The 26,522-nt window shown below is 35.3% G+C and overlaps 1 protein-coding gene across 14 annotated transcripts in view; it reads left to right on the top strand.

The window, feature by feature from the left end:
- The window catches only part of HDAC9 (histone deacetylase 9), a 459,263-nt gene that overhangs the window by 402,977 nt on the left and 29,764 nt on the right, over positions 1 to 26,522 (top strand). For all 14 annotated transcript variants that reach the window (XM_083872072.1, XM_083872070.1, XM_083872068.1 and 11 more), the window contains one exon: positions 1,119 to 1,237. In XM_083872072.1, coding sequence (XP_083728198.1) covers positions 1,119 to 1,237 — 119 coding nt within the window. The remainder of the gene's footprint in view (positions 1 to 1,118; positions 1,238 to 26,522) is intronic.

The following is a 26,522-nucleotide window of genomic DNA, read 5'->3' on the forward strand; positions in this document are numbered from 1 at the left end:
TAAATAAAAAGCTGAAGAATTGTTAATATCATTAATGTTTCTTTTTTTCCCCCCAGAAAATCTAAAACTTTCAACAAAAATATGATTTCTTTGGACTGAGTTGTTTATCAAATAAATTAATAAACATTAAAACTTAAACAAATAGCATTACACATGCACAAAATTATTCTTCACATGTGTAGACCAGTTGGGTTTTTCTAGAGTTGATTTATCTGTGATAGAACATTCATATATGTGTTTGCTTTTTAATGTTAGCCATGTTTTCCTGATTTAGCACAGCCATTACAGTCTCAGGGTTTGTTGAACCAGTGGAAAAGTCATCCTTACTCCTTCCCTTTGGAAGTCTGAAAAACCACATCTGCAAGTGCAGAACACAGGGGCTTATCTTTTCCTTCAATACATCTTTCATGCTTTGAGATTGGAGAAGGACAAAATCAAAGTGATAAAATATCCACACATAAGTTTGTCAAGGAAGGGGTTAAAAAAGTGGAATCTTTGTGACTGTAAAGGGCTGAATTATCTTCCTGACTCCAGCAGGGGTTGCTGTCACTAGTTTGTGGTTGTCACATTCCTGTTATGCTTGACCTTGGAAAGGCTTGACAACATAGTCTGGATTTGATTAAGGGAATTTCATGTTTTTCCTTTGCTAGAGTCACCCCCCACCTCGACAAACATTTAAAAATGTTAAGGAGTAAAAAAAAAAAAGGTTTGGAAAGCAAACATTTTCCCAAAAGAAATTTATAGTTCAAATTTACACCAAGTTCGCACTAACTGGAGCAGTCCGGGTTTCCAGTCAGGCTTTGAGAGGTCTCTGTAAACCATTAGTCACTTCCCTGGAAGAGGCAGCTTTTTATAGGCAGCAGGATAAAACAGACACAGATGTGTAAGTAATATTAGAGGCTTTCACATGTACCTGCCTTTTTTTTCTCAGTTCTAGAAAAGAAAAAAGAGTGATTACAGAAAGAAATTGATTGAATTCTTGGACTTTAACAGCTACCATGGAGATCTGTTGAATTAAAGTAAAATATCTTGTGTTCTGTTTTCTGATTGTGACACTGTATATAATGAAGATGGAAGTTATTTTAATTTTATCACATTGGGTTCTTTACATTCTACAGGACTGTGATTATGCCAGCTGCCAACGAGTTTGATCCAGAAATTGTCCTGGTGTCAGCAGGATTCGATGCTGTGGAAGGCCACGACCCTCCGCTGGGCGGGTACAAAGTCACAGCTAAATGTAGGTATTGCCATTGGCATGTGTTTCTGAGTTGGTATATTTTCTAGTTAGGAACATTATCATACAAGCTCAGTTCACATCTATGTTTCTGTTTTGTGAGATGACAGCTGTGTCAGTCACTGAGGGCAGGGATTGTCGAGTAGTTAATACCCAGAAATGTCTGGAGAGCTGCAGTGCTTGCCCAGCTCATGGACAAGGCGGAAACAAACATGTTAGAGTTTCTGGCTCACTCCTTTCTGTTCCTCTTGGCATTTTTGTCCTGACTTTTTAAAGTATTACTTTTCTGGCATTCGAATAACATTTTAGAGGTTTCATGCTTTTCAATAGGCCCCAATTTCCAAATGCTGGAGTAAGTTACTCTTTTTTAAATATATAATGGAGATTTAGACTTTGGATGCCTAAATCCAATCTCATATTGCTCTTTTGTTATTGTAATCTTTTCAGCTCCATGGCATTAATCCTGAATTACATCAGTGTTTATGAAGGCCAAATTTTTCTAAAATACTACTTTCTTGGGTCTCAATATTTGGATGTCCATTTCACTCTTTCAAAATGTGTGCTTATGACAGAGATTTAATAGTTTCTGAAAGACAGATCTGTCTGACATATCTCATATGTAGCACTCCAAAATCACTAGCTCTTAGCAGACATTGTGGTCAAACTGATTCTGAGCCTGGGAAAGCTAAGCAGGGTGATGTAGTTAAGCAAAGCTGGATGATGTTGTAACACTGTACAGTAATGTGTGCATTCTAACATTGCTGTATATCAATTGTTTTACATGGGGCAACACAAAATGGTTTCCTAATGCAATGCTATGAATACTTTTCATTAGTATATGTACTTTTATTCAGTATATTTAATCTATAATATCACTTCAGCAGTTACTAAATATGAACTTCTGCTGCTAATGGCAAATGCCTTGGGAAAAGTCTGAAGAAGTCAATGAGACTTAATGGCATTTAAAACACTGCACAAATGGACTCCAGTTCAGAGGATTTTGTCCTTCTAACCTCCGCCTTTTGTTACAGACCAATAGACCAAAGCTGTTTTTTACCTCAGGGCAGATATGCATTTTTTTAATTTTAATTTTCACTGCATACTGAACAGGCTGGCTCCCTTGAATACCAATGACAGTAATGGAGGAACAGAGTGACTGTCCATAGTGGTGTGCTGTGGAAAGGGAGAATGCAGAGATCAGTGCAAGGATGTACCCAAAGACACTTACACAGGTGCTAATGCACAAATGGGCTGGAAATGGAGTATCCCTCTGGCTGCAAGTAAGACATACTGAGTTTTAGCACAGTGCAGTGGCTGCACTGGAGAGGAAAGAAATATAGCAGGCAGTGTGCATGTTTGAGTGTCATTTCCCTGTGTATTATGATTTTTAGTAAAACATTTTGCAGGAAGAGGTGAGAGATTTACTCACTGTTTTTTTCAGTGTGTGGTTCCTGGTCAGCGGCACCATTCCATGTGCTTGTGTGGGAGGGAAGTAAACTTTCAGCTGGTACTAAATTATATATTTTGTTGAGAACCATTGTATAATTATCTGTATTTAACTGTTGAGAAGGTATTCTATGTGTCCCTTGAGAGTGCAAGATGCTTTCACATATGTAATATTCTGGCATAGCAACTTCAACAACTTAGCTAGATACTACAGCAAAGAAAAACAGACATTATAATTAGTGCTAATTTTCATTCATGAATTCATTAACTCTTCATAAGTTTTTTTAAGAAATCTTAATACACTTTTTAATGTAAGAGACTGCACATGGACTTCTGCATATGTGTCTTTAAGCAAAAAAAGGTGATTTTTTGCTTACAGACAAAAAAAAAAAAAAAAAAAAGAAAAAAAAAAGAAGCCAGTATAGGTGGCTCTTGTTTAAATTAAGAGAAAAGCTGAGATAGACTCAGATAATGATCATGCACCTGAGGGATGAATAAAGCCATATTCACAGAGCCAAAGGAATTTATTATTTCCCCAAAACAAAATTCTCCACATTCCACTATACTATTTTAGAACGTAACATACTATATGTGGTATGTAGGAAAATGAACAGTCTATTACAAAAATGAAGTCCAAAGAGAAACTTTCATATTAGAGACTAAAAATATATATTTGTGCAAAGTTTTAATGTAATTGATTTGTAATAATTAGAAAATATATGCCAACAAATGAAGTTGAACCTATAAATATTCTTTATAAATCTTTGGCACTTTGTGTATACTTAATACATTGAATTTTCTGATTTCTATGATTTAATCCAAGCTTTACAAATTAGGAAGAGATTGACATCAAAGGACGGAAGATAGATTCTTAGCTACTAACCTTGCTCCTAAAGAGCATTTAGAAGCCACTAGATACTTGATAATGAATTATTTGTCTTTCCCTCAGAGTACAGTCTAAGAGAAAAAATTAAAATATATTAACTAATCAGCCATTCCAAGTTATAAAGTAAAAATCATTGGATGAAAATAGCAGATTGAACTAATTACAGCCTTGGAGTAAACACATTGCAGGCAATTACATTCAGCAAAAAAGGGTCTGATAAATCTGCACAGTTTGAGAAATGCAAACTGTCATTGCTTTAACCCAGAATTTTAATTTTTTTCTGTTTTATCATACAATCATATTTACTGGGGAGTACTTCTGAATATGCCATTTCTGAATTGCAAAGAAACACGTCAGCAACAAAATAATCATATATATATATATATATATATATATTTGCAACTGATTTTAAATCTGTGACTCTGTTGTGCATGTCAGGATTTCTTGCAGTGAGATGACTCTCAACTCCTCTAGAAAGCTGTGGAGTGGAATCTGGCCAACCGAGCAGAGCTTGGCGATATCTCACTTCCTAATTTATCTCTACTTGTATTAAGTAATGAAATTATTAATAGTCCTTTTCCCATAAAAAAAAAAAGAGATAATGTTTAAAAACGATTGGAAGGGAAATTTAAATCTTTCTTATCTTATTGCACTTTTCAGATCACTTTCCCTATTTTTTCAAAGTGACTTTGCAATTAGTCCTCATCTGTTAATTAGTTTTCACTAAACTAGGCAATATTTAGCTAAGTTTTACCTGTCTGTGAAACAGATTTGTTTGGTGCAATATAAAATTGAGAATGAGCTTTAAGTAAAACACTTTTTTCAGCCTCAACTTTGAGGATTTCACAGGCACATTTTTCTTTATGTTAGCTCTTTGTGCCAATCCTCTCTCTTAATGAAGTGCTATGATTTCAAAAGGTGCTTTTATAATACACCTACATACACATACACATCTTGAAATATATACTCAACCCATGTGCATAAACTTTGTGATGGATTTTATATTCTCTTAAGAACAGAAAGGGCTTCAAAGATTTGATATGACTGGTGGCATATGGCAGAACTTGTTGCTGCTGAGAAGTTCTCAGTCCTTTGGTACAAGCTACATTCCTAATACCTTAGTAAGGAAAGGCAAGCTTTTTTGACAACACTGATGAAAGGCCACCTAGCATAATTAGAAACAGGTATACTTTAGAATTCACAGTCACTTTGCCCTGAAGAACGTCTTCCCCAACCCCCCCCCCAAGGGTTTGTGTCAGTAAAGGACTTTGTTTTTCCAAATAAAAACTTTTGTCTGCTAAAAGCATTATCTTTACTCACAGACACTGCCTTGCCTGTGGCATTATGCTATGGGAACTGCACCAAATTTGACATCAAAAAGCAAAGAGAAGAAAGTGAGGCAAATGTCATGTTAAACTTCTCTGGTAGTCCTCTTGGAACAGGGTCTTGCATCAATTAAAGGTGCCAACTCTTGCTCAGGAGCTTCTCTAATATCTGGTATGTTCTGTCAGGAATATTCAGGCAACTTATCACAGATTTTGCTTTCCATGCCCCTTCTGTAATGACTCAAGATTAACTCCATTAGCTGACACAGAGGAATACCTTCTGTAATGTTAAGTCCATCTTCAGTACTACCATGGCTCTGTGCCTGTTGCTTGGCTCAGTGGTTACCCAAGATGTAAGGTGAAGGTGGGTGGATCAGCTGGAACTCTCATACACAACTCTTATGCAGACTAGCTATTGAAGTCTTTGGGATCTCCTTGTTTAGATCACAGACTGTAAAAGCCTTTTGATTTTATTGTAAATTATAATCAGATGAGAGGAAAACACATCTCAGTTTTAACTTAGTCCAATGGTTTCATTTTATAATTTGAAATTTCTTTTTTTTTCAAAAAGATAACAGAAAATATAAGCACAATGTAACATGTATTATCAAAACATATTTTTATCAAATTCACTTTTTGTACTGGAATAGTGAAAGTTGCATTTACAATAAAAAAATAAGAAAAATAATGGTGGAAGAAATAATGGGAATAAAGGAATTTTATATTTAGAATAGTAAGGATATGTCTAAACAGTATGAGTCTATCGTTTGTGTTATCCTGATGATCCTTAGAGGAGATACTGAAGATAGCACTGAAACACTTTGTGCTTTATTTTGCAGTTAACTTTTACATCACCTTCTAAAATATATAGTATTATCACATGATTTGAATTTTGTGTAGTGAATAAGTCTGAAAAAGAGCTGTCAGATGTGGTAATAAATCTGCAAGTTGTTAGATCTTGTAAGGGAACTGTTTTTAGATTTAGCTCTGCTGGCTGAAGATCTCCACAGTAACATTATCCTGAGGTGAAGTACTTTCTCTTTGTTTTATAGAATAGCCCTTAGAATAATGCTTTCACTAAAGCCACTGGGATCACTTTACTGTTCAAGTAAATATTCTACATATTCATTAAATCATGACCATTCCATAAAAAGAATAAAGTAAACAGAGAAGTGTCAAGCAAGAATGAAGACCTTTTTCAAGGTACTTAACTTCCTGAAGCACTGCATTTGTTAAGGGCTATGATGATTTACTGGAGTTTTCCTGTTGTTTTACTCTCCTATTCCAAAGATGCTATTTGACACCAGAGTGCAAAATAAAATCATCAATTAGCAGTGGGAAAGGATACCACTATGGGCATTTAAAGAGTAAATGATATTTTGTCTGTTGGAATATTTGTCTTCTGTTTTGCCAAATTTGTAATGAAGAGTTGATTCAGTGCCTGGAATATAAGTGATTCCGTCTAAGCTGATTTGCAACTTTTAATGTTTTTATTTGAGAAACTTGCAATAACTCCCTTATCAAAAGCTGCATTTATAGTAATACACTTTGTTCAAGTGAGACCAGTGAAAAAAGTGCTGAAGTTATTAGCAGTTTCCCTTCTTATGAGCCCAGGTTTTTCCAAAGGATAAGTGGTAGAAATGAATGTATAAAAAAGACTGCTGACTTACACATGGCCAACAGTTCTTCCATGAGGAATCTCTTCTCATGGCTGGAAATTTGAACAATACAAATAAGAGCAACCAGATTGAACCTGAGGGCCTTTTGGTTTCCTGTTGCTTTGCCCTTCACATTTCAATTCCAATTCCCACTGGGAGTAATGAGTTTTGTTAAAAAGATCTCTGAATGCAACATAAAATGCTATAAAAAGCCAAAATACCTAGTGTCTTGGCACAAGCAAATTCAGAAATAATGGGCACAGTTGTAATAAAGAGATAACTGATTGCTGAAACAAATGATCTAGCGTGGTGTACCAGCGGTGACTGGAAGGCTTTAAAGGAGACTTATAAATAGATGGCATCCTTACAGTTAGGTATGCCATAACACACTCAGACATCAGAGGGTTCATGCAAATTTTTCCTTCAATGACTAGTCTTTTCTTGAGCCTTTTCAACTGTCCTATTGTACCTTGGAATTCCTCTCAGTTTCCCACTGTGTTTTGTGTATAGTATATGGGTTAGAAACAGACCAAAGGCTAGCGCTAGAACTACATATCACTGAATTCAAATGCAGAGCTGCTCAGGGTCAAAGCCTGGTACTTCAGATATATTTCAGAGATATAGTTTCCCATGTGCCAACTTCAGTATTTCTAAAACATTCTATGTGACTGAGTATTTCAACTACTTAAAAGGCTATATATGTTCATTGTTTGTGGTGGGTTTTTTTTTTTTTTTGGGTTTTTTTTTTTTTTTTTTTTTTTGGTTTTGGTTTTGTTTTTGGTTTTGGTTTTTTTTTTTTGTTTGTTTGTTTGTTTGTTTGTTGTTTTTTTTTTTTTTTTTTTTTTGGTGTGGTTTTTTTTTTTGTTTTGTTTTTTTTGTTTTTTGGTTTTTTTTTTTTGAGAGAGAGGTATTTAGTTTCTAAAGGAGTCCCCAGATAATATTGTTACTCTTTACTGGAACTGGACAGCCTTGGACTGCCTGTGAGAGTTTTTGGGTAGGATGATCATAATGTGTCTGGGTAGGGACTTCACTTTCTTGTGTTGTCTGAAAGTCTTCTCTGACTCTTGACTCCAAAAAAGAGTGCTGGCTGGGTCTACTGGGGCTAATGTAATAGGTCAAGGGAAGGCAGGGAAAAGGAGTCCCTGCAAATTAACAGCTGACTAAAGAGAGTAGTAGTAGTTTGGTAGCTGTTTTAGCACAGTTTGAGTTTCTAAAAATAGTATTGCAGGCTTTTATAATGCCATGTCTAATCCCTTCACAAGAAAGTCTTTTTGACTCAACTGTGAGAAGCTGTGACCTTGGTAAGTGTGGCATTGACTGCATTTTAGCAGCTGGCATAGCTGCTCCAAGCAGCTCCTTGCCATACAAAAGGGTGATTGCACACCACTTCCCCTTCTGACCTGTCCATTATTTATCTTGCACTGAGCCAGCTTCTTGTCAATCTCTCTGTAAACATATGGAGCATTAACTCATCAACCCATCAGGAAACAAAGTCAAAAAAGTGAAGAGACTTCTATTGGGCTGAAGCTGGATCAGATTATGGAAGGACCAATGTGTGCCAGAGGCAGTAGAGAAAGGAAGAGATTGCATAGGATAATTTATGGTAGCAGTAAACCGTTAAATTACTTCAGTTGCTGCAGCTGCCTTCTTTTCTGAATTCCCCTGAGTTCAGAGGTTCCATTTTTTTGACATAATTTGGTTATCTTTGTGGTACTTGAGGTGTTAGAATGATTATCCAGCAGGGTAGGTCTTCAGCTTTTGACTCAGAGCTAACAGCATTAGAGATGGGTTGGAGCAATGATCATTGATACAGTTTTTCACTGGGGAGTGTCCTCATTGGTATCAGATATTTTCTTTTCTGTCCCTTTTGTCTATTGGAAACTGCAGGATATCCAGTGACTGGCAGCAGGAAAATGTAGCATCATGACTTTGCATTCAGTTATTCTCTTCTGAAAGCAAAGTTTGGGTTTTCTCTAGGGTGATTTCTTGAATACTAGTTAAATTATTGTTTGGTATGATCCGAAAGACACCAAAAATAGATAACAAATTAATTAGCAACCAACCCTTAGCCATGATTATTTTCACAAGATTTACTGCAAGAAGTAAAACATTTTGGTTTCTTTTTCCTTGTAGCCCAGAGCAGTCGTTGCTGTATCATATCCTATGGTTTGGACATGGCCATTGGATTGCCCAGCTTCCCAAATCAGATTATGTTTATTTACTCCTACATTTGTACTCCTTAAATTTGCTCTTGCAATACAAATATTGGTGGTTTATTTCTCAGTAACTCCAGGCTCTGGTATATTATTGGTTTGTACCTTTCACTTATATTTATAAATATGAAGTGTAGAAAAATTCAGAAATCCTGCTCTCTGAGGAAGAGTAGTCTGTTGCCTCCTGTTTAAGAGAGATTGGAATTCGTTGTATAAAATGAGTGTTCTCTCTAGGACACAGCATAAAAAGACAAATGTGAAGATATAAGAGGAGGAATCCTTTTCTCTTTTATTGTTTCATCTAAAGAAGGGTTAGTGTTTGGAGAAATTCAGAAAAATTCTGATATCTGGTTGAAGAACCTTTCACATACTGACAAGTAAGCATATGTCAATGGCTTGGACTATGGGCTTGATCCATGAGAAAACAGTGAACAATTCTTCTCATTTACTGAGGCTAGAGAAATCCTCATCTTCAGACTTTGGGGCGCACATGTCTAACTGGACATGTAAAACCCATCTGAAGGACTTGGAAATCTGAGTACTGATTTTGTTATTGCCCAGTGTTTTCAATACTATCTGGCTAACTGGTATATTTTCTAGAAAGGATCTACCTGAGCAGAAAGTGAGTGAAATTAGAAATATTATAAGCATTGGTTTTACCTACTTTTTCACTTTTACTTGGCCTTTCTTTCTACAAATGAGCCAGAAGAGATTTCTGTTTCCATTCCCACTCCTGCCTTTCAAAGAGAAGATCTGTCTGCTGGCTAGTTAACTAATTGGTCCAAGTGAAAAACCACCTGTATAGCATGTTCAGCTATGCAGTGTCAATCCATCTGCAGAATGCATCAGGTGCCCATTCCTTGATTTAGGGCAGTTGCTGGGGACAGGCCAGAGGATAGATTACAATGGGAAAAAAAGAGAATTTACAGAACCATTAAGAATTACTTTCCCTTTTTGCTCATCTTCACCTATCTCTTCACCTATCTCTTGATGTTTTTTCTTTCATGCCACAGTAGCAACATTGGCTAATGACAATAACTTATGTGAGGGATGCAAAAAAGATAAAATTGGTCTTACTTTCTCTCAGTTTTGAAATTAAACTTATGAAATCTTTTTCCTTATTAAAAAAAAAGAGGCTGTCTTTTAGTAGAAGAAAGGAAAGAACAAAGTAAGGTTTCTTTGCTTAGGCAGTATTAATCATGTCAGATTACAATTTAAATAGAGCAAATTAAATGTAAGTTTTTAGGGTCATTTTGAAACTAATGGAGCTTGACACAGTGTTCAGAAACTTGCTTGTGCCTTTTGCAGGATTGGGTCCTGAGAGAGCATTGTTGAAAGACATCTCCAAATGTGGATTTCTGCATAACAAAGTGTCTGATCTTTTATAGCATCGTTGCATTGGGAATTAGTCTTGTGTTTGGGAATTTGTAGTCTTTAGTAGAAGAGCATGATTTATGTCTTAGAATTTAACCATTCTCTGTAATAAATAGAAATGTGCCACAAGTATTTACTTGGTTGCGCCATGGGAAAATTTTTAACATATTGTTCACAGCTACAAAATGCTATAAAAGAAGGCATGTAATTTGAAGACCGACTATCCTTTGTGATTTCTAACCAATAGATTGATTAATATCTTTCAAAACAGACAGCAGCCAAAATGTTTACATCTCATTAGGCAGAGAAGAAGAGAGCACACACAATTTTGATTATGAGCTTGGATGGTTCATTTCTTTGGGCTTCACATCCCCACTACTTAAGGCAGACTGTAACTTTAAGATGTTATCTCTTGCCTGCACAAATAAACAGCCAGTTATGCTTTTTATGGCGGGTAGTTCTCAAACCAACAGGGGATTAAATGATATTAGCTGGAGTTTGTGGTTCCCTGCTGAATTATCATGGGCTCCATGGATTCCTGTCCTGAATATTTGACAGAGCAAACACCTCTTATCTGAGGTGATATTCTCACACTGGCCTCTTGGCCATGGACTTCAAAAGCTGATCACAGGGAGGGCTTGAGAGGCAATAACCCTTAATATAACAGTCTCTCCTGATAGGGATAGACAAGGTAAAGGTAAGGCGTCTCTGAAGTTTGCTCTTGTGTGTTTAGCCCCATGGGGTGATAAGGGGCCATCTGTTTTTTCAGTCTGCAAACTCATCTTTTTCACACTATCCCAGTATCAAGTACACATTAGGTCTGACTGGTATCAGCACCAGCAATTCTTCAGTAATCTGAAGAGGTTTTCTTGGTATTTTTAGCTTTGATCCCAGCAATTGTCTTAGTTGCTGTTGTGCTGGTTTGTTTTTTTACCCAAGCAAATATATAAAATAAAATTTAAAACATTATGTTCAAGGTATCATTGTCGCAAAGAAAATAAGTTATTGAAATAGGTGAAAGTTTTGAAAGTTAAATTAATTACTTGTGGGTAAAGGGAAATTTTTGTGCTTACCTGTGTGATTAAACTGAAAACATCAGTTCAGGGTGGTAGTTTCAAAAAGTCACATCACCACACCTTTATTAATTGTTGAAATAGAATATCAGTACTACCAGTTCTAGAAGCTAAAAAAACACTGCTTCAGGCCTCAAAACTATTATAAGAGTTAATAAAATGCTACTCAGATTTATTGTGGAGCTCCCAGAACATCTTCCTTTATCTTTTAAGTGTTTCTTTGCAGCCATGTTTTTATCAATTAAACATTTGGATTCAATTGCAATCTCCTGATTATAGTAGCTTTATATGAAAACACTGAATACTATGAAATTGGCAAAAAATGATGCAAGTCGCCAACACTGGCACATGAAAAAAAAATTAAATTTTTTTTCAGCACTTTATTACCTTAATTTGTTGTTTTGTGGGGTGGGGGTGGTGGCTGTCTTTAAGGAAATTCTTCTTGCTTATAGCAACTAATTGCCATAAAATTTCTGGAAATGCAAGAATGTAGATCCTAATCCCACAAACTTTTACTTGCTTTGAGCAGTTCTGTTGATTGAGACTACCTCACCAACCTGATTAAGGTTTACTAAAATTAGTAATTTAAAGGGACAGAGATTGTAAATATTAATGTGGTACAAAAAACATGCAAAAAAAATCTTCAAAAGCATATTTACATGAGAATGCTGCTATTTAAATATTTCCTGAAATCTTATAGAATTAAATTGAAAAGAAGTAAAAATTGTTCTATTATAAAATATATCCATTTGAAGTGAATTTACTAATAACTTATTTCCTTCAGATTCATTTTTTCTCCCCATCATCACTTATGATTCATGTAAAGTAAAATGGACCAAGGGAAAGACCTTGAAAGATGTTCTTTGGAAGAAGAAACTAAAATTAGATAACTGTCCAGAACAACAAAGTATTGTTAGTTAATAAAAAATCACTTACCTAATGTTTTCTGTTTATGATAGCAAATTAATCACATATTTGTTTCCTTTGATTTCTAGTCTTATCCCTTTTCCTTAAATTCCTCTTGGTAAAAATAAAATTCTCTTTTTGATATCTGCCATTGCATCCATTCAGAAGTAATTTGTTTGTGAGAGCTGTTTTCTAAATGTTTTTTATTTACTTAAAACAGATTATCATTCTCTAAAAGCAAAATAAAACAAAGCTGTTTCATTTAATAGTGGAATGTGTCCTTTAATGAAATGTCTGGTTTTTAAATGTGTTAGCTTTCAAAATTATTTTCCTAATGTGATTAATTAACATCAGATATGAATTTAGTGATTTATTTTTATGGAAAACAGATTACTGACATGTATTGCCATATAATTTGTGTTTTTATTTGAGATTGCAGCCAGGCATAATGTGTTTGGCTTGGTTCATCATTTTCTTTTTATTAAGCAAAGCTAGTTTGCAAAGAATAACTTAAATTGCTTTGCATAGTATTTTTATGCTGCCAAGAGAAATTATCAACTTAAATTTTGAGATATATAAAAATCTCAATAAAAATTATAATCTTCCCAATTTTGTTTTGTTTTTAAATTTTCATATAATATATTTCTTTTTAAAATAAACAGAATTATTATTTATTTTTGTTAAAGAGTTTAATTTATCCAAAATGCAAAAAATTACAGAATATCTTTAATTGGTTTGGGTTTTCTTGTGGTAGAGGTATTTACTAAAACATCAAATCCAGTTGTTATTATTTGTATCTATTTTTATTTCTGTTTAAAAAGGTAGTATCTGTAGTCTCAGAAATCCTTTGTTTTCAATGGAAGTTAAAGTAGCATCTTTTATGGTTCCTACAGGAACAGTTTTGCAGTAAAATTGCTTTTTAGTATGACTGGTCTGTGTCCTAACAAATTTACCAGACATTTCAAGAAATTTTGTCAAATCATCTTTGAAATAGTTGCATAATTAAGTCAAGTGTTTGAAGCATGTTAGCACAGAAGTAAAAGTGGCAGAGTGCAACACATTTTGTTGAAATTTCCAAAGCCAACATGAACACATCAAAAGTATTTTTCATTCACTTGAATATTTGAATATGCAGTATTTTTAAACCTTCATCAAACCCTGAGGAAAACTGTAAAGAAAATTCATTTATCAAGTGATGCAATGCTGTTTCAAAATTGTAAATAATTAACAAATGTGTTACATCAAAGGAATTAGTTATCCAAAAATAATTGTGGTATTTATGTCACCATGTGAATAAATTATTTTTTTCTAGTTGTGCTAACTGCACCAATGTAGCCCTGTGGAATATGCATGAAGACAGTGCCTATGTCCTGAAACACGTAATTTTTTTTTCTTTTAGCTCTTTTTGGGTGCATCTATTCCCAAACACAGTGCACACCTCTGGGATTTTCCCAGCATGCTTTTTAAGGAAAAACATCGAAGTCACAAAAGCTGAAGGTCTTTAAGGGATCTTTAAGGGAAAAAAAGTAGTAGTTCTGAAATGTTTTGATCCACCAGGAGTTTCCTTCCGATTCACTGGAAATTGCTGAAGGTTTTTTCAAAATCACATTACAAATTTGAAGATTATCTAAATGAACACTATTTTTATAATGTTTTAGGTTACTGATAGGGAGTAAAGAAGATTACTTTAAAAAAACACTTAAAAGGGTCTGTGCAGTTTTAATGGCTTGAGTGAAACAAAACACCAAACAGGATGTCCTTGTCCCCTTTGAACTTGAGGCATCACATTGACATGAAGCTACTGAATTCTCTCATTAGTTATGTGGTGCTGGAATCCACCACATAGGCATTTAATGAAGATAAGTTTTTATGTAGTGCTTTCAAAAAAGAATTGAAAATTGAGTCTGCTCAAATCTAGTACTCTATCACAGACACAATCCAGTTGGGAAATCAACAGAAAAGAAAGGAAGAGGAAGAAAAGAAAGAAAAAGAAGGAAAAGAAAAAGAAAAAAGAAAAAGAGAAAAAAAAGGTGAACAGGGAAAAGAAAAAAGGAAAGGAAAGGAAAGGAAAGGAAAGGAAAGGAAAGGAAAGGAAAGGAAAGGAAAGGAAAGGAAAGGAAAGGAAAGGAAAGGAAAGGAAAGGAAAGGAAAGGAAAGGAAAGGAAAGGAAAGGAAAGGAAAGGAAAGGAAAGGAAAGGAAAGGAAAGGAAAGGAAAGGAAAGGAAAGGAAAGGAAAGGAAAGGAAAGGAAAGGAAAGGAAAGGAAAGGAAAGGAAAGGAAAGGAAAGGAAAGGAAAGGAAAGGAAAGGAAAGGAAAGACGATTAAAAAAAAAAAAGGAGAAAAGATGAAAATCTAGAACATAAAATGAGAAGTGTCTTTTATTCAGACAAAAGAAGATTTTCCTCATTATAGAGATAAAAGAAAGGAAAAGTAAAAGAGAGACTATTTATTTGCATTTTTTGCATAAAGATTTCAAAAATAGTTTTAAATTATTTACCTTATTTTTATTATGTTTTATTATATTGGAAGAAAAATTTGTAATTTATTTTAATGGAACTGGCTATCTTATACCATAACATGGGTACTTGTTGCTTAACCACCTTAGCATAGTGTACACTGACCATCAGAATTTGTCAGACCTAATTTCAGTATTTTTAAGAGAGAAAGTAGGAAAAAATATTCTATTCCAAGGTGGGACGTATACTTCAGGCACAAACCAAGAGAATATATTTGGTTCAGTAAACAGTCAGTACTGTTCTAGATATATTTCATCTGAAAGACAATAGCAGTCTTTTGGCTTTGGCTGACTACTGACAATTAGAGCATCATAAACCACATGTCAAACATTATGTCTTGAGTAAATTTTTTTCTTCAATATTTGCCAATCCCTCTTGTCATCATGGCTCAACTACCTAATTTAGTCCATTGGATTACACTGTCCTTGATCAGTACCTGTTTTTGTTTTATTAAAACTAGTGAGAGTATATGTAAAATATATTGATTTGCTCTGAATGTTTCCTTAGCTTCTAAGAAAACTGATGCACAATTAGTAGACTCAGAAATAAAAGGAACAGGAAGTCAGATAAAAGGCCTCTCATTACTGCAGGAATATTCCCTGACTAATTTTAATATAATTATATATGTTGCTGAACTCTTCCTTCTGTGCTAGTTTCAACTCAGTGATTTAGAATTTAGTGCCTTTGGGAGATTGATCTGTGGAGATTTCATTCATGAAGCTTGTCCCTTGAGATTTGCTTCAGTTTATCTCTCTAAAGTAGCAATCATTTCCCTCTTTCAAATGTCTCGTTTTTGAAGCAATATGGGTATTTATGGTAGCACTGTTTAGAGATACGTCAACTGCTAATCTGAAAGAAAGGGCTTGAGAGGAGCAAATTAATTCATGATGGAAGAGGACTTTTTCCAGTGTTTCAGCCTGGGAAATCCCAGGTGTGAGGATGGGAAGGCTGGGCATAAGACATCCGAGCTGGAATGATGGTTCTTTTGACCTGGTGGTTTAACTTCTGAAACACCAGGACAAATGGTCAAATTCCTTTCTTTTTCTGGGATATCTGAAAGCCGCCCTGGTAAATGCGTACCACTTACCATGTTTTTGTCATGTTATTAGCAGAGAAGTGCCAGTATATTCAAGGGAAGAGGACACTGAACTAAAAGGCTGTTAGGAGAGATTGAACTAAGTACTGAGCAGAGCTGTAAAAAGCAGATGATTTATGTCTTAGACAAAGCAAGGTGCACAGTGGGTTGGTAGGATAGCAGATATTTTGAGTCAGATGTGTAGTCTGAGGAATTATTCCTGGGTTTAATGGAACAAATTTGGTGTAGAAATTCTCTGTGTGCACAGAATTATTTTCAGCTTTTATGAATCAGGAAGTGATGCTAGATATTCATAGATGAATAGGGTCTAAAGCTAAGAAGATTATTATGACCTGCTAATATTACTGTAAGTAGACCAAACAAAATTTCTACACAATTTCCATGGTTTCTGTATAAAAATACCCCTGATAGCTTGAAATTTGAATGATTATTAGAAATACACTAGGTAGGATTATTACATAGAAAATACTTTAGAAATAATTTCCTAGTAAGTATATAATCAATATACTAATATAGTATGATGATGTTAGTGTTAAAACTTGGCAAATAATAAAAGAATTTGAAAATAGTTCTCCGTAACCTACAAAATCTCTACCAGGAGTAATTTTATTGAGGCACTAACAGAAGCATAGATTACTTAACTAAAATGCATTCATCTTTAATTTCATATTTACATGAGAAGTTTCTCACTGAACATGCTGTATTCACAATGCATGACCTTGTTAGATGAAAGCATATTTTATCTGCCTGGGTGTAAATTGTCTTTTGGAGCCATGAATGAACTTCCTATCTTGAAGTTTGGCTTTCTGGACATTAAACATCTTATAAAGTCCAGATTTGTCCGTGACAGGTAGTAAGAGGTGCTTAATTCCATAAAAAACACCTTTTCAGAAAATTGGTGCAACAGATCTTCCTAGGAATATTTCTCTCTTCCTACTGAGTAGTAAATAGACTGGAGGAGTAGCAGAGGCAAGACAGCTAACTTTTGCTTACTTAAATGTAGGGAAGAAGAATCTTGATAAATATTGAAATCAAGGGTTTTCTCCCATCCAGTTTCAATATGTAGAAAGGTCATAAATTGAATGTGAAATTAAATGAAATGATAAATGAGACTTCTTTTTATACAGATCAAGTTGCTAAAATGGGTAGTTAAATTTCCTAAAAATAAAATTAACTAATACTAAGAACAATACTAAGAAAAACTTTTACACAAGTCCTTCACATAGATTTTAAGAGTGGCATTGTGGAACTCAGAGGTGTCTGTGCAAGCTTACCACTACACTTCACTGGGTAAAAACATTTTGACATAAATTCAGCTGTCAGTGTTGGCGATAGGAGATTCTGTTGGTTTTGTTATTTTAGACTAACACATGACCTGTAATATAAAAAGAACTTTCACGTCAGCTGCAGTTGTCATTTCACTGTCAGCAGTAAGTAGTAGTTTAGAAGGGATAGTAGTAGTTTAAGTATGGATATGCAATGTTGAAGGTGAGGGAAGAGATGCCCACCAAACTCCCAACATGCAGGTGTTTAAGCTTTCTTGAAGTCCAGCTGCCTTGCTGGCCCCTGCTTCTGCAGCTCTTTCAGCTCTCATAAATACCCTGTCCATACCCTTCTGCACATACAGATTGGTAATGTGCACACATATATTTGGGCTGAAAATTAAGAATTATGGCAGGGGGGTTTAATATTCTTCAAACCTCTGGACACCTTCAGGATTTGGTCCATGTAGAAATTGTTTTCTAGGTAAACAGCAATTAAAATCCTTCTTTGCAGCAGCTTGTATTGGTACATTTAGATGCCACTACTAATGCATTAAAATTTTCCAAGGAACAGAAGACCCTAAGGAGGAGAAAGACTATAAAGCCAGTTGTGGTGCCTTGGTTGTTGTTTCAGCAATTTAGTCCTTGAGCTGAAAGGGAGAGAAAAAAACAGGAAGAAGCTGGCCACAGAACAAAAAAATATGGCATTGGTTCATATTCATTACAACACATTGGATAAAAAATGAACAATGGCAACTATCAGCTTTCATGCACTTCCTTGGAAAAAAACAGTGTTGTGTAACTTGGCCAAAAAGACGACATGTAGCACTGCACATATACAGCCCAGAACGGGAGTCAAACGAGCACCAGAAGAAAATAGCTGTTTTATTTGGAGGTCCTGTTTACTGGGAGTATTTATTACTTTCATCAAAAATATCAGTTTAGCATATCACTTGCACAATTTTACTCTTTTGGTTTTCATAAGAATTCCAATAAACTCATTTTGCTACTGAATGGGAAAGATATTAGAAAGATTCAGAGACTTGGGGGGATAGAAAAGAGAAAAGAAAGGTCAGCACAGAAGAAAAGGCTTAGATGAAAGTATGTCAGAGCAAAGCTTCCCATGAAAGATTATTGAGAATAAAGCTTTTTTTAAACAGACATAAAAAAAAAATATATAAATCAAGAGCACAAAAGCCCTGTTTTATGATTTTTTTTTTCTGGTGCTGTTTAATTTTTTTATATCTTTTTTTTTTTGCCATTGTTAAAACCAGCCAAAACTTCAAAGGCACGCTGCATGTGTTCTGAATCAGGACTTCAGTGCTGATGTATGACAGCACAAAAATTAAAACTAAATAAATGTGCTGTCTAAACTACCATATTTCTCAAAATATTACTTTAAAGGCTTTAAAAAATTAGAATTATTGATTGATCTTACTTTACCAACCATAATGTTTTCACCAGAGTAAAGGACAAAATATTAAATTAAAAAAGAGAGAAAGAAAAAAGAGCGTTGTCTGAACATATCTGAACACCTGTATTTGGCTGTCTCGCAGTTTTGTCAGACAGGCAAAGGGGAAAATGAAACTTTACAGTGATTTTTCAGATACTTGGTAGGGACTACATAATTTTTGAGTTTATTCACTGTTTTCTGGAAGTCACGGCAAATAGATAAAAAAAAGGCAGTGTATCTGTGAAGGAAAAAAGAGCAATTCTGGTCCACCACATAAAAATGGTTGTAGAACGAATGTATTCTCATGAAAAATAATTTGTGCAAAGTTTTTTACTATTTTCTTTTCAAAATATGAACTTTTTAACATGTTGAGTTAGAATTCCATTTTAATTTACTTACTTTGTGTAGGATCTTGCTGTTTTGGCAAGTCTGACTCTAAAGGTATCTGGCCACAGCACACCCATTAAATCTGTTTGCAAAAAAAATTGCGTGACTGGGGTGTTTGTGGCGTCCCTTTTCCTCTGGCCTCTACTTTTACAATGGCCATTTGCTGTTCTTCCACTAAGTCATCTTGATTTGTATTGACTCACTTGTTTTATCAGGTTACAAAAGGGGCAAGTGGCCCTGGCAAATAGGAATGCAAATGCTGTTCTTTTTCATAAACATTTCTTTTACTTTTAGGACTCATTTATTCCATCCCTGCTAGTGTTCTTTTTCCAGTTCTTTTTAAGAAATAGTCACTGGCTCTAATTTATGTTTTTATTTAATTCTGAGGAGTGGTATTTCTTTGCAAAGGTTCCTGGACATTTGTGGGATCAAGAGAACTGGTTATTTACTAGTTGTTATTTTATCTTATTTAATCCCTACTCTTTTCTGTTCAGTTGCTTCAGTTACACATTAAGAGAGCAGATACTATAGGATGCCATTTTATGAGCACTGGTAAAAATAGATAATTAAGTTTAGGAAGTTAAAGTATGCAGTGTGCTGGGAGTGTCTGAGCTGAACATAGTATCTGGCAAATACTAACACATGTTTACAAACAGTGTTACAAACATGAAACAGGGCTACACTACCTGACCTATTCACTTACTATTACTTTGATCATTTCTATTAATGTATAAAAGATTGACCATACTTAGATGTAATATAAGGACAGGGATAACATCTTAGGGAGCTTGAGGTATTCTGGGCTGCCCCAGCTTTAACCACCTGACCCTGGTATTTAAATTAAAAGCCCAGATCCCTGAGATTGTCAGTGGTGCCTCCAGAGGCTGACTCAACAGTTCCAGAGCTCTCCAGGAGTGGATAACCCCAAAAGAATCTCTCATGGTTAATTGCAGATTTTTCAGTATATACAAAGTGCTAAAGTTGCCTCTCTCACATGCAGAATTCAGAGTTTGCCAAATTCATTGTGGAGCCGGTTACTTTGAAATTTTTAATGATCACTGCTCATATAGATAACTTTTTTTTTTTTAATAAATTTTGTAATAAAGAGCTTACAGTGTTTCATCAAGGAAAGCGTTCATCACTGTTTCCATACAGACATCATTTAGAGCCCATGTATGGAAGTGATATGTGTTCTTTTCATATTGAACTTTTCAAGATGTGGCCTGAAATTTTGGTTATAGAAAAAAGAAATATCAAGAATTTAAGTCACTGCTCAGTTATAGTGGGAACAAGTAGAAGTTACATTTATGTTGTCTATGTTTCTACTTCTGCCTTTTTCTTGAAGAGGTCCTCAGAATTTTTTATTAGTGGCAGTGATTTGATGACTGACAAGGGAATATTCTTGGACTAGCAAAGGGTCACTACCTTTCCCTATGATACTCTCTGCTCTCCAATGAACTGTTGATACCTGTTATTTCACTTCTTGTAATTTAATTCCTTATTAAGATAGTATCAGCACATAAAATCAAATAAATGAAAAATTTGAATCTGGAACCACTGAAAGTAGCATCAGTTGAGACTCTTTCCAGAACAAGTTTTCCAGTTTGGCACAAACATTTATCCATATGTAGGATGAATGAGTTGCTCACTTCAGTTTTGCCTGAAATTGTTTACACACTCCTTCTTTGGAACAGTAAATCTAGAAATTGCCTACAAAAACTCTGCACAAAGGAACATTATTTAGGTTGTAAGGTCAATTGCTCGGAAGTTAGACCAAGAGAGATTTATGATTGCTTGCACAATGGACTCTTTTTGTATATGCTGTAAGATAGAGATGTTAATTAAAGGAACATCTACTGTTCTGGACATTTGCTTTTCTCTGCATAGAGAGGGCCAAGTTCAGGTTTTAACTATAAGCCAGCAGTAAATGCTAATTTTGTCATTTCTGCCTAAAGCTAAAAACTATAGGAAATAAATGTTCCTCTACCTCTCCTCTTTATATCAGGGTTTTTTTTCTGTTTCCACTTTCTAATAATTAAAAGCAATCATAAAACTCAACAAATTCTGTGATTGATTTAAAAAAATGGCATTGTGGTACTCTAAATTTCTTGTTTCTTAAATCTTAACTTTACATTAAATGAAAATGTTTTTATTTTTCTATCTTCCAATGTGTAGCATCAGCTATCAGGTCACTTATGCTTTGCAACTGCCCATGAAAAGACACAGCTAGAAATCTGAGCCAGACTCTAATACAAATATTAACTTGTTTGCACAATTAAATAGTCCCACAGAACAGGTAATAGTCATGTCAAAGCAAATTTCTCTCGAGCATTTCCAGACATAATGGGAGTGCAGGGAGATTGTGCAAGAAGTGCAGCATGTGCAAGTACAGTACAGTACCGAATGTTCAAGAAGTAAAAAAATCCTAGGCTGAATGGGTTGTAAGGACTAGTCCTGTCTGTTTCTTAGGTGTCTGAAACAGGATAGAAAGAAAGAAAGAAAAAAAATTACGACCTTCTCTGCCTGCAAACATACACCTGCTCAATCACACCTGTATCAGCCCTGCTGGCTGCATGTATTGGATTTCACACCTTTTGAACAGGCAATATCCAGATCTTGCTCTTATTTGTATAGATTTTAGCACTAAAGAACTGTTTTTTATTAATAGCTATCACTGTCAAAAACCATCTTAAGTCTGGAAATTACTTTGTTTACCTGTGTGCAAGCACTTGTCTTCAGACATGTTTTCTACTGAGATCTGAGCATTCAGTCCTTTCAAGTGTTATAATAAATACAAAGATTTACTGTTTGAGTTCACACTGGGTACAAGGAAAAAAAAATAAATTCTTTGTTTGTTATCTTTGTTAAAAAGTCTTCGAGGCCATCTTAAACAGGTTGGGCTAGGTAGATGCCAAGGCTCATCAGCTTGAGATGGAGTTATATATCACCTGGGAAAGAGATAGAAGCCACCTTTTCCACTGCTACTAAGGATTTGTATTTATAGAAAGGTAGTTTGTGTTTATTTGTGATGACCCATTAGAAAAAGTTATGGTGTGGGAAGGTACATAAGTAGCTAAAAGGTTAGAAGATGCAACTGCTATTACTTCCTCAAATCCAGATGAGTTCAGGAAACTTCTGCATTCGCTTAAAATTTCTGTTCTGGTTGATAAAATGTGCATCTCAAAATACTCCTTTGAGCTTTAATGTGTAGTTCATTCACAATTTTTAGACTTATTTTACTATGGTTAAGACAAGAAAAATTTCTGCTTTTAATAGGCCAAGTTTTGCTCACAAGTCCAGAAATATCCATTGCATTACTTCGGATTTTGTCTCTATGGCAGTATGGTAGTATGTCTGAATAAATGGCAAGTGATGTGATTGCTCCTAGGGAGACCAGCCTGTTGTCAAGTACCTGCTTATTTAAATGTTTTCATTGCTTTGAGTGTTATCACTTTTGCCCACACATACAAACCTGTCATTCAGCACTGTGCCAGCTGCCTGTGTTTAGACCTCTTCTTAGGTAGCAACTTATCATTGAGGAATCTAGAGTTCACTGCAGCCAAAAGCTGAATGATTTCCAGGTTAATATTACTGGGGCACTCTCTCACTTTTCTCTGCAAATAAAGGATAAAAAAAGTATATCCCTGGAGGAAAATTCAGAAACGCTCTGCACCCTCTTGTAGAAATAACATCATAAACTTATGCTGCTCTCTTTAATTTCTGACCCTTTCTGATGGTTATAAGAAAATCTGTTTCCTTGACAGTGTTTAGTTTCATACTCACATTCATTTTTTTGCTCATCCTTCCATGCCTTTATTGTGTATCAGTCACAAGTATATTTATTTGTTCTCTTATTTTATAAGTCTGTTTTATTAAACAAACACTTTTATCCTTTTCCCAATTCTCTTATGTCCCTTTTTTCTTTCATCTTTATCTCTCATGAGTAATTAATATTACTAATTAATTAATTCCTCCCCACATAAATTTTAACACTAAAATCTAGGTGAAAATAGTGAAAAGATGCTAAAATTTTGGTCCATGGCCACTTATTTTATGAAATTAAATCAGCACTTTCGCCAAAACTGAGAATGACTAAAAAGTTTATTCTCTGCTGGAGTGACCACTTTGTGTCCTAATGAGTGAAACTGTTCTGAATTCGATATTTTTCCCTGTTTATCTCTATTTATTTGTAGTGAGACAGTTGAATGCTTTTCTTGTCTAGAGTTTCTAAGTGGCTTTGCTATGAACTTTGGATAATTTTTGCCCAAACTCTCAGCTACTGTGGCTCTTCAGCCTTCATCAGAGCAAAGAGTAAATGCAATCCTGATGTTGAAATTTGATATACCTTGTTTGCTAAGATTCTAGACCCACTAGAGAGCTTTGAGCCACTGCAGCAGGTTATTTTACTTCTGGCTGTTAAAACTCTGGAGGGAGAAACAGTAGCTATTCTGGTAGTAGATTTTCAGTGTCTCCAACTAAAAAAGCTGATGTACTGTTTTTCCTTGAAGAAGAAATAACTGTTGCTGCTCAAGAAACAGTATCTCAATGTGGAATGAATGATTTTTGCCCTGTTGTGAACTTCCCACTTTCAAGGAGAATGACTAAGATGGCTGTTGCAGCTGCAACAACATCTGGAGTCCTCAAATTACCTTGACATTAAGACCTAAATCCAGTTAGCTGGATTTAGGTCTGAGTGTAGCACAGAAATACCATTGTTTGTCTTGATGTTTCTATTGTTCAATGAAGATTACAATTCATTTTAGGTTTTCCAACTTCCCTTAATACCGCTGTCATACTATGGTAACAGCAGAGATAGTGGTAATTTGCTTGTATATGGATCCTGCAGAATCAGAAGTGACTCTGCTCCTCATTCTGAGAAAATCCAGAAAGTAGTATTCCTTGACTTGACTAATCCTTGACTGCTCAGCCACCTGAAGGCATCTTTCACCCATGTCAGCTTATGGTATTTGTTTTAACTTTCTCTAAGAAAAGGTAGAAAACCACTGAGTCAAGAACTCCATAAGGCTTCTGAACCACTAATTCTCAAGCAGTAATTGGTGGGTCACCACTTGGCTGCAGAATCTCACAGAAAGGCTCTTTCAGATAACTGTATGTTGAACAACTGGAAAGACAGAGATGAGATATTCAGAGTTCCAAGAGAACATTTTATTCTCATATGTATTTCTTGGGGGATTTGGTGGGGTGGGAGGGCAAGGGGGAAGGATTGAGAGGGAGACAGGGGTGGTGTAGTACAATTTCTCTGGAAGCAAAGAGACCAGAAATTAAAAATGTTATCTATATTTCCACCGTTGTGCATGAGAACAAAGTGGCATCATTCCTGCCTTCACCTGAAGCCCGTGCAGCTCCCTGCCATCTTTTCTTGATACCTCCCAGCAGGTTAAGGCTCCTGCAAACTCTGCTGTGTAATAACATGACTGACAAGGTTCTGACATAACTTCTCTATTCATGGAGAAGGTTGGATAGAGTCACCTATGTAATTCAGATGGTAACTACAGTTGCTTTTGCAAGTCTACCATTTCAAGGAATTTGTGTGTCCTTTTAATAGTATGAAAAGGTACATATGGCTGTTGTCTGGATTGAAATCACATCCTTAATTCTTACATGTTTTTGTAATAGAACAACATAATAGAAAGTTGCTCAATGTATTTTACTTGGAAATTGCAATTAAACAGAAGACTGTAAGGAGTCAGATCCCAAACCTAGTTTCCATACTATTTCCTCTAGCGAGTTTCACACATTACCTTTTCAATAAGTGGTGACAGGCAGTGCATTTCTGGGTGATTATAGCATGTGTCAGGTGGGGTTAACAGGCACAGGGCCAGAGGGAAAGTGAATAACTATATGAGATGTACAGTAATCCCTTAGAAACACAGTGCCTTATTCCCTTCTGATTTTATAAAATGATGTTTATTAAACAATGTGATCCAAATCCTGAGGGGCACTAGACCTCTGGTACTAATACTGAGTTCACCAGGAAACTTGTTGCCAAATTGGTCAGGAAATAGAGTGTTTACTTCCAATCTATCCACCTACAAGAACCTCCCCCTGATATGCTTTATTGTATGTATGTTGCTAGCCTTGGAATGATGAATGGTCCACATCTGGAGGCTAGGTCTTTAGATAATGGTATATGCTTATTAACACCGGCTAAGGAATGAGCTCTTAATTTAATCTGATATGTTGAAATGGTAGGGTCAGTCAATGACTGAAAATAAAGTGAGAGCCTTAATTTGTATGCTCTGAGAAACTGTGTAAGTTGGAAAGATCCTTTAGTCCATGATGATTTTCTTGGCAGAATATATTAGACCATCTTCAGAAAATGGCAGTCAGTTCTTAGCTTCTGAGTGATGGTGTTTAAACCAGATCCTTTGTGTTAGCCTCCTGGGTCAATTCAGCATTAACTGACTTGGCTTTTCATCAGTTAGAAAAAGAAATAAGGCTAGATTTTCCCAGTGGATTGTTTTCAGTTCTAACTCAGTGCCCACATTTCAGCTATTCATGTATAACAGCAGAAACTTTGCCCCACATATTTTAAAAATGTGTCAGGTTGATTTTATAGGCAGTAGCATTATAATAAACTTCTCCAAACTTAATCAAGCTTACTGATTTATTTGGATAGTCAATAGTAGTATCTGATTTTCATTCCAACATGGATTAGAAACAAATTCCTCATACTTTGAATTATTTTTTTTATCAGATATCTTGTTTTTTAGCCAACCCCTCACTGAGGCTAGACTCAGATTTGGAGATATAATCATCTGTAACTTGTAACATCAGATGCATATATTGTATATCAGTTTAATCAGGCAACTTGATCAGATTTGGAAGAAGTTATGATAACAGTAATACCACATGCTCTATCAGCTTGGCAGATTTCACAGTATGTGGGACAGATTTTCACAGATAATTATTAGTCTGATTAGTCTATCTCCACAGAATCTCTTTAGAGGGTTTTTAGTCTCCAAGAAAAAAGAAAAAGCTCTCCAAACTCCATGGAGAATCCCCTCACCTCACAGATGAAGTAACAGCCTTTTTCAGAGAGATCTGAATCCATGACTCTGAAATACCACCTTGCTATATGAAGTCCTGAAGCTTCTCTCTTCTGGCTTCTGCTTTCTGATGCAGAACAACTACTTGTTCTTGCAAAAACAGAGAAGACCTCTGTTGGATGGATCATCTTGCATCCTGTCTGGTTTCACTTAGTGGAGAATTTTCTAAATAGGAAGCAAAATAATAAAAGAGAGGAAGGATAGCGGGACAGTGAAGAAATTATTACTTGGGGCAGCTTTAAGAAGGGGCAGACATTAGGGAAATGCAGGGAAACAGAGAAGAAAGGAAGGCACAGGGCAAAGAGCTAGTAAGAACAGGGCTAAAAACATCCAGCCTGTTTTGGGAATATTCAAAGGTTCCTGCTTTGACTTTGGCAGCTGAAATCTGTGGTTGAATATTTTCCCTCTGAATCCACATAACAACATTTTAACAGTTCTAAAAGCTTTATAATTATTTTGTTCATTACCGTGACCTTTCCTGAAGGGTGCAGAATCTCTAAAGCTTGATAAAGCAAGTTGCAAAAGAAATGCCTTCCTTTTATTTTTACGATTAATTAATTGGGAGAAAAGTTTGGGGGAGTGTTCTTCCTCCATGTTTTCTCTGAGGAACATTTTACCTGGTG

This window comes from Zosterops lateralis, assembly GCF_965231275.1.
Source record: "Zosterops lateralis genome assembly, chromosome: 1".
In the NCBI taxonomy this organism is placed as follows: domain Eukaryota; kingdom Metazoa; phylum Chordata; class Aves; order Passeriformes; family Zosteropidae; genus Zosterops; species Zosterops lateralis.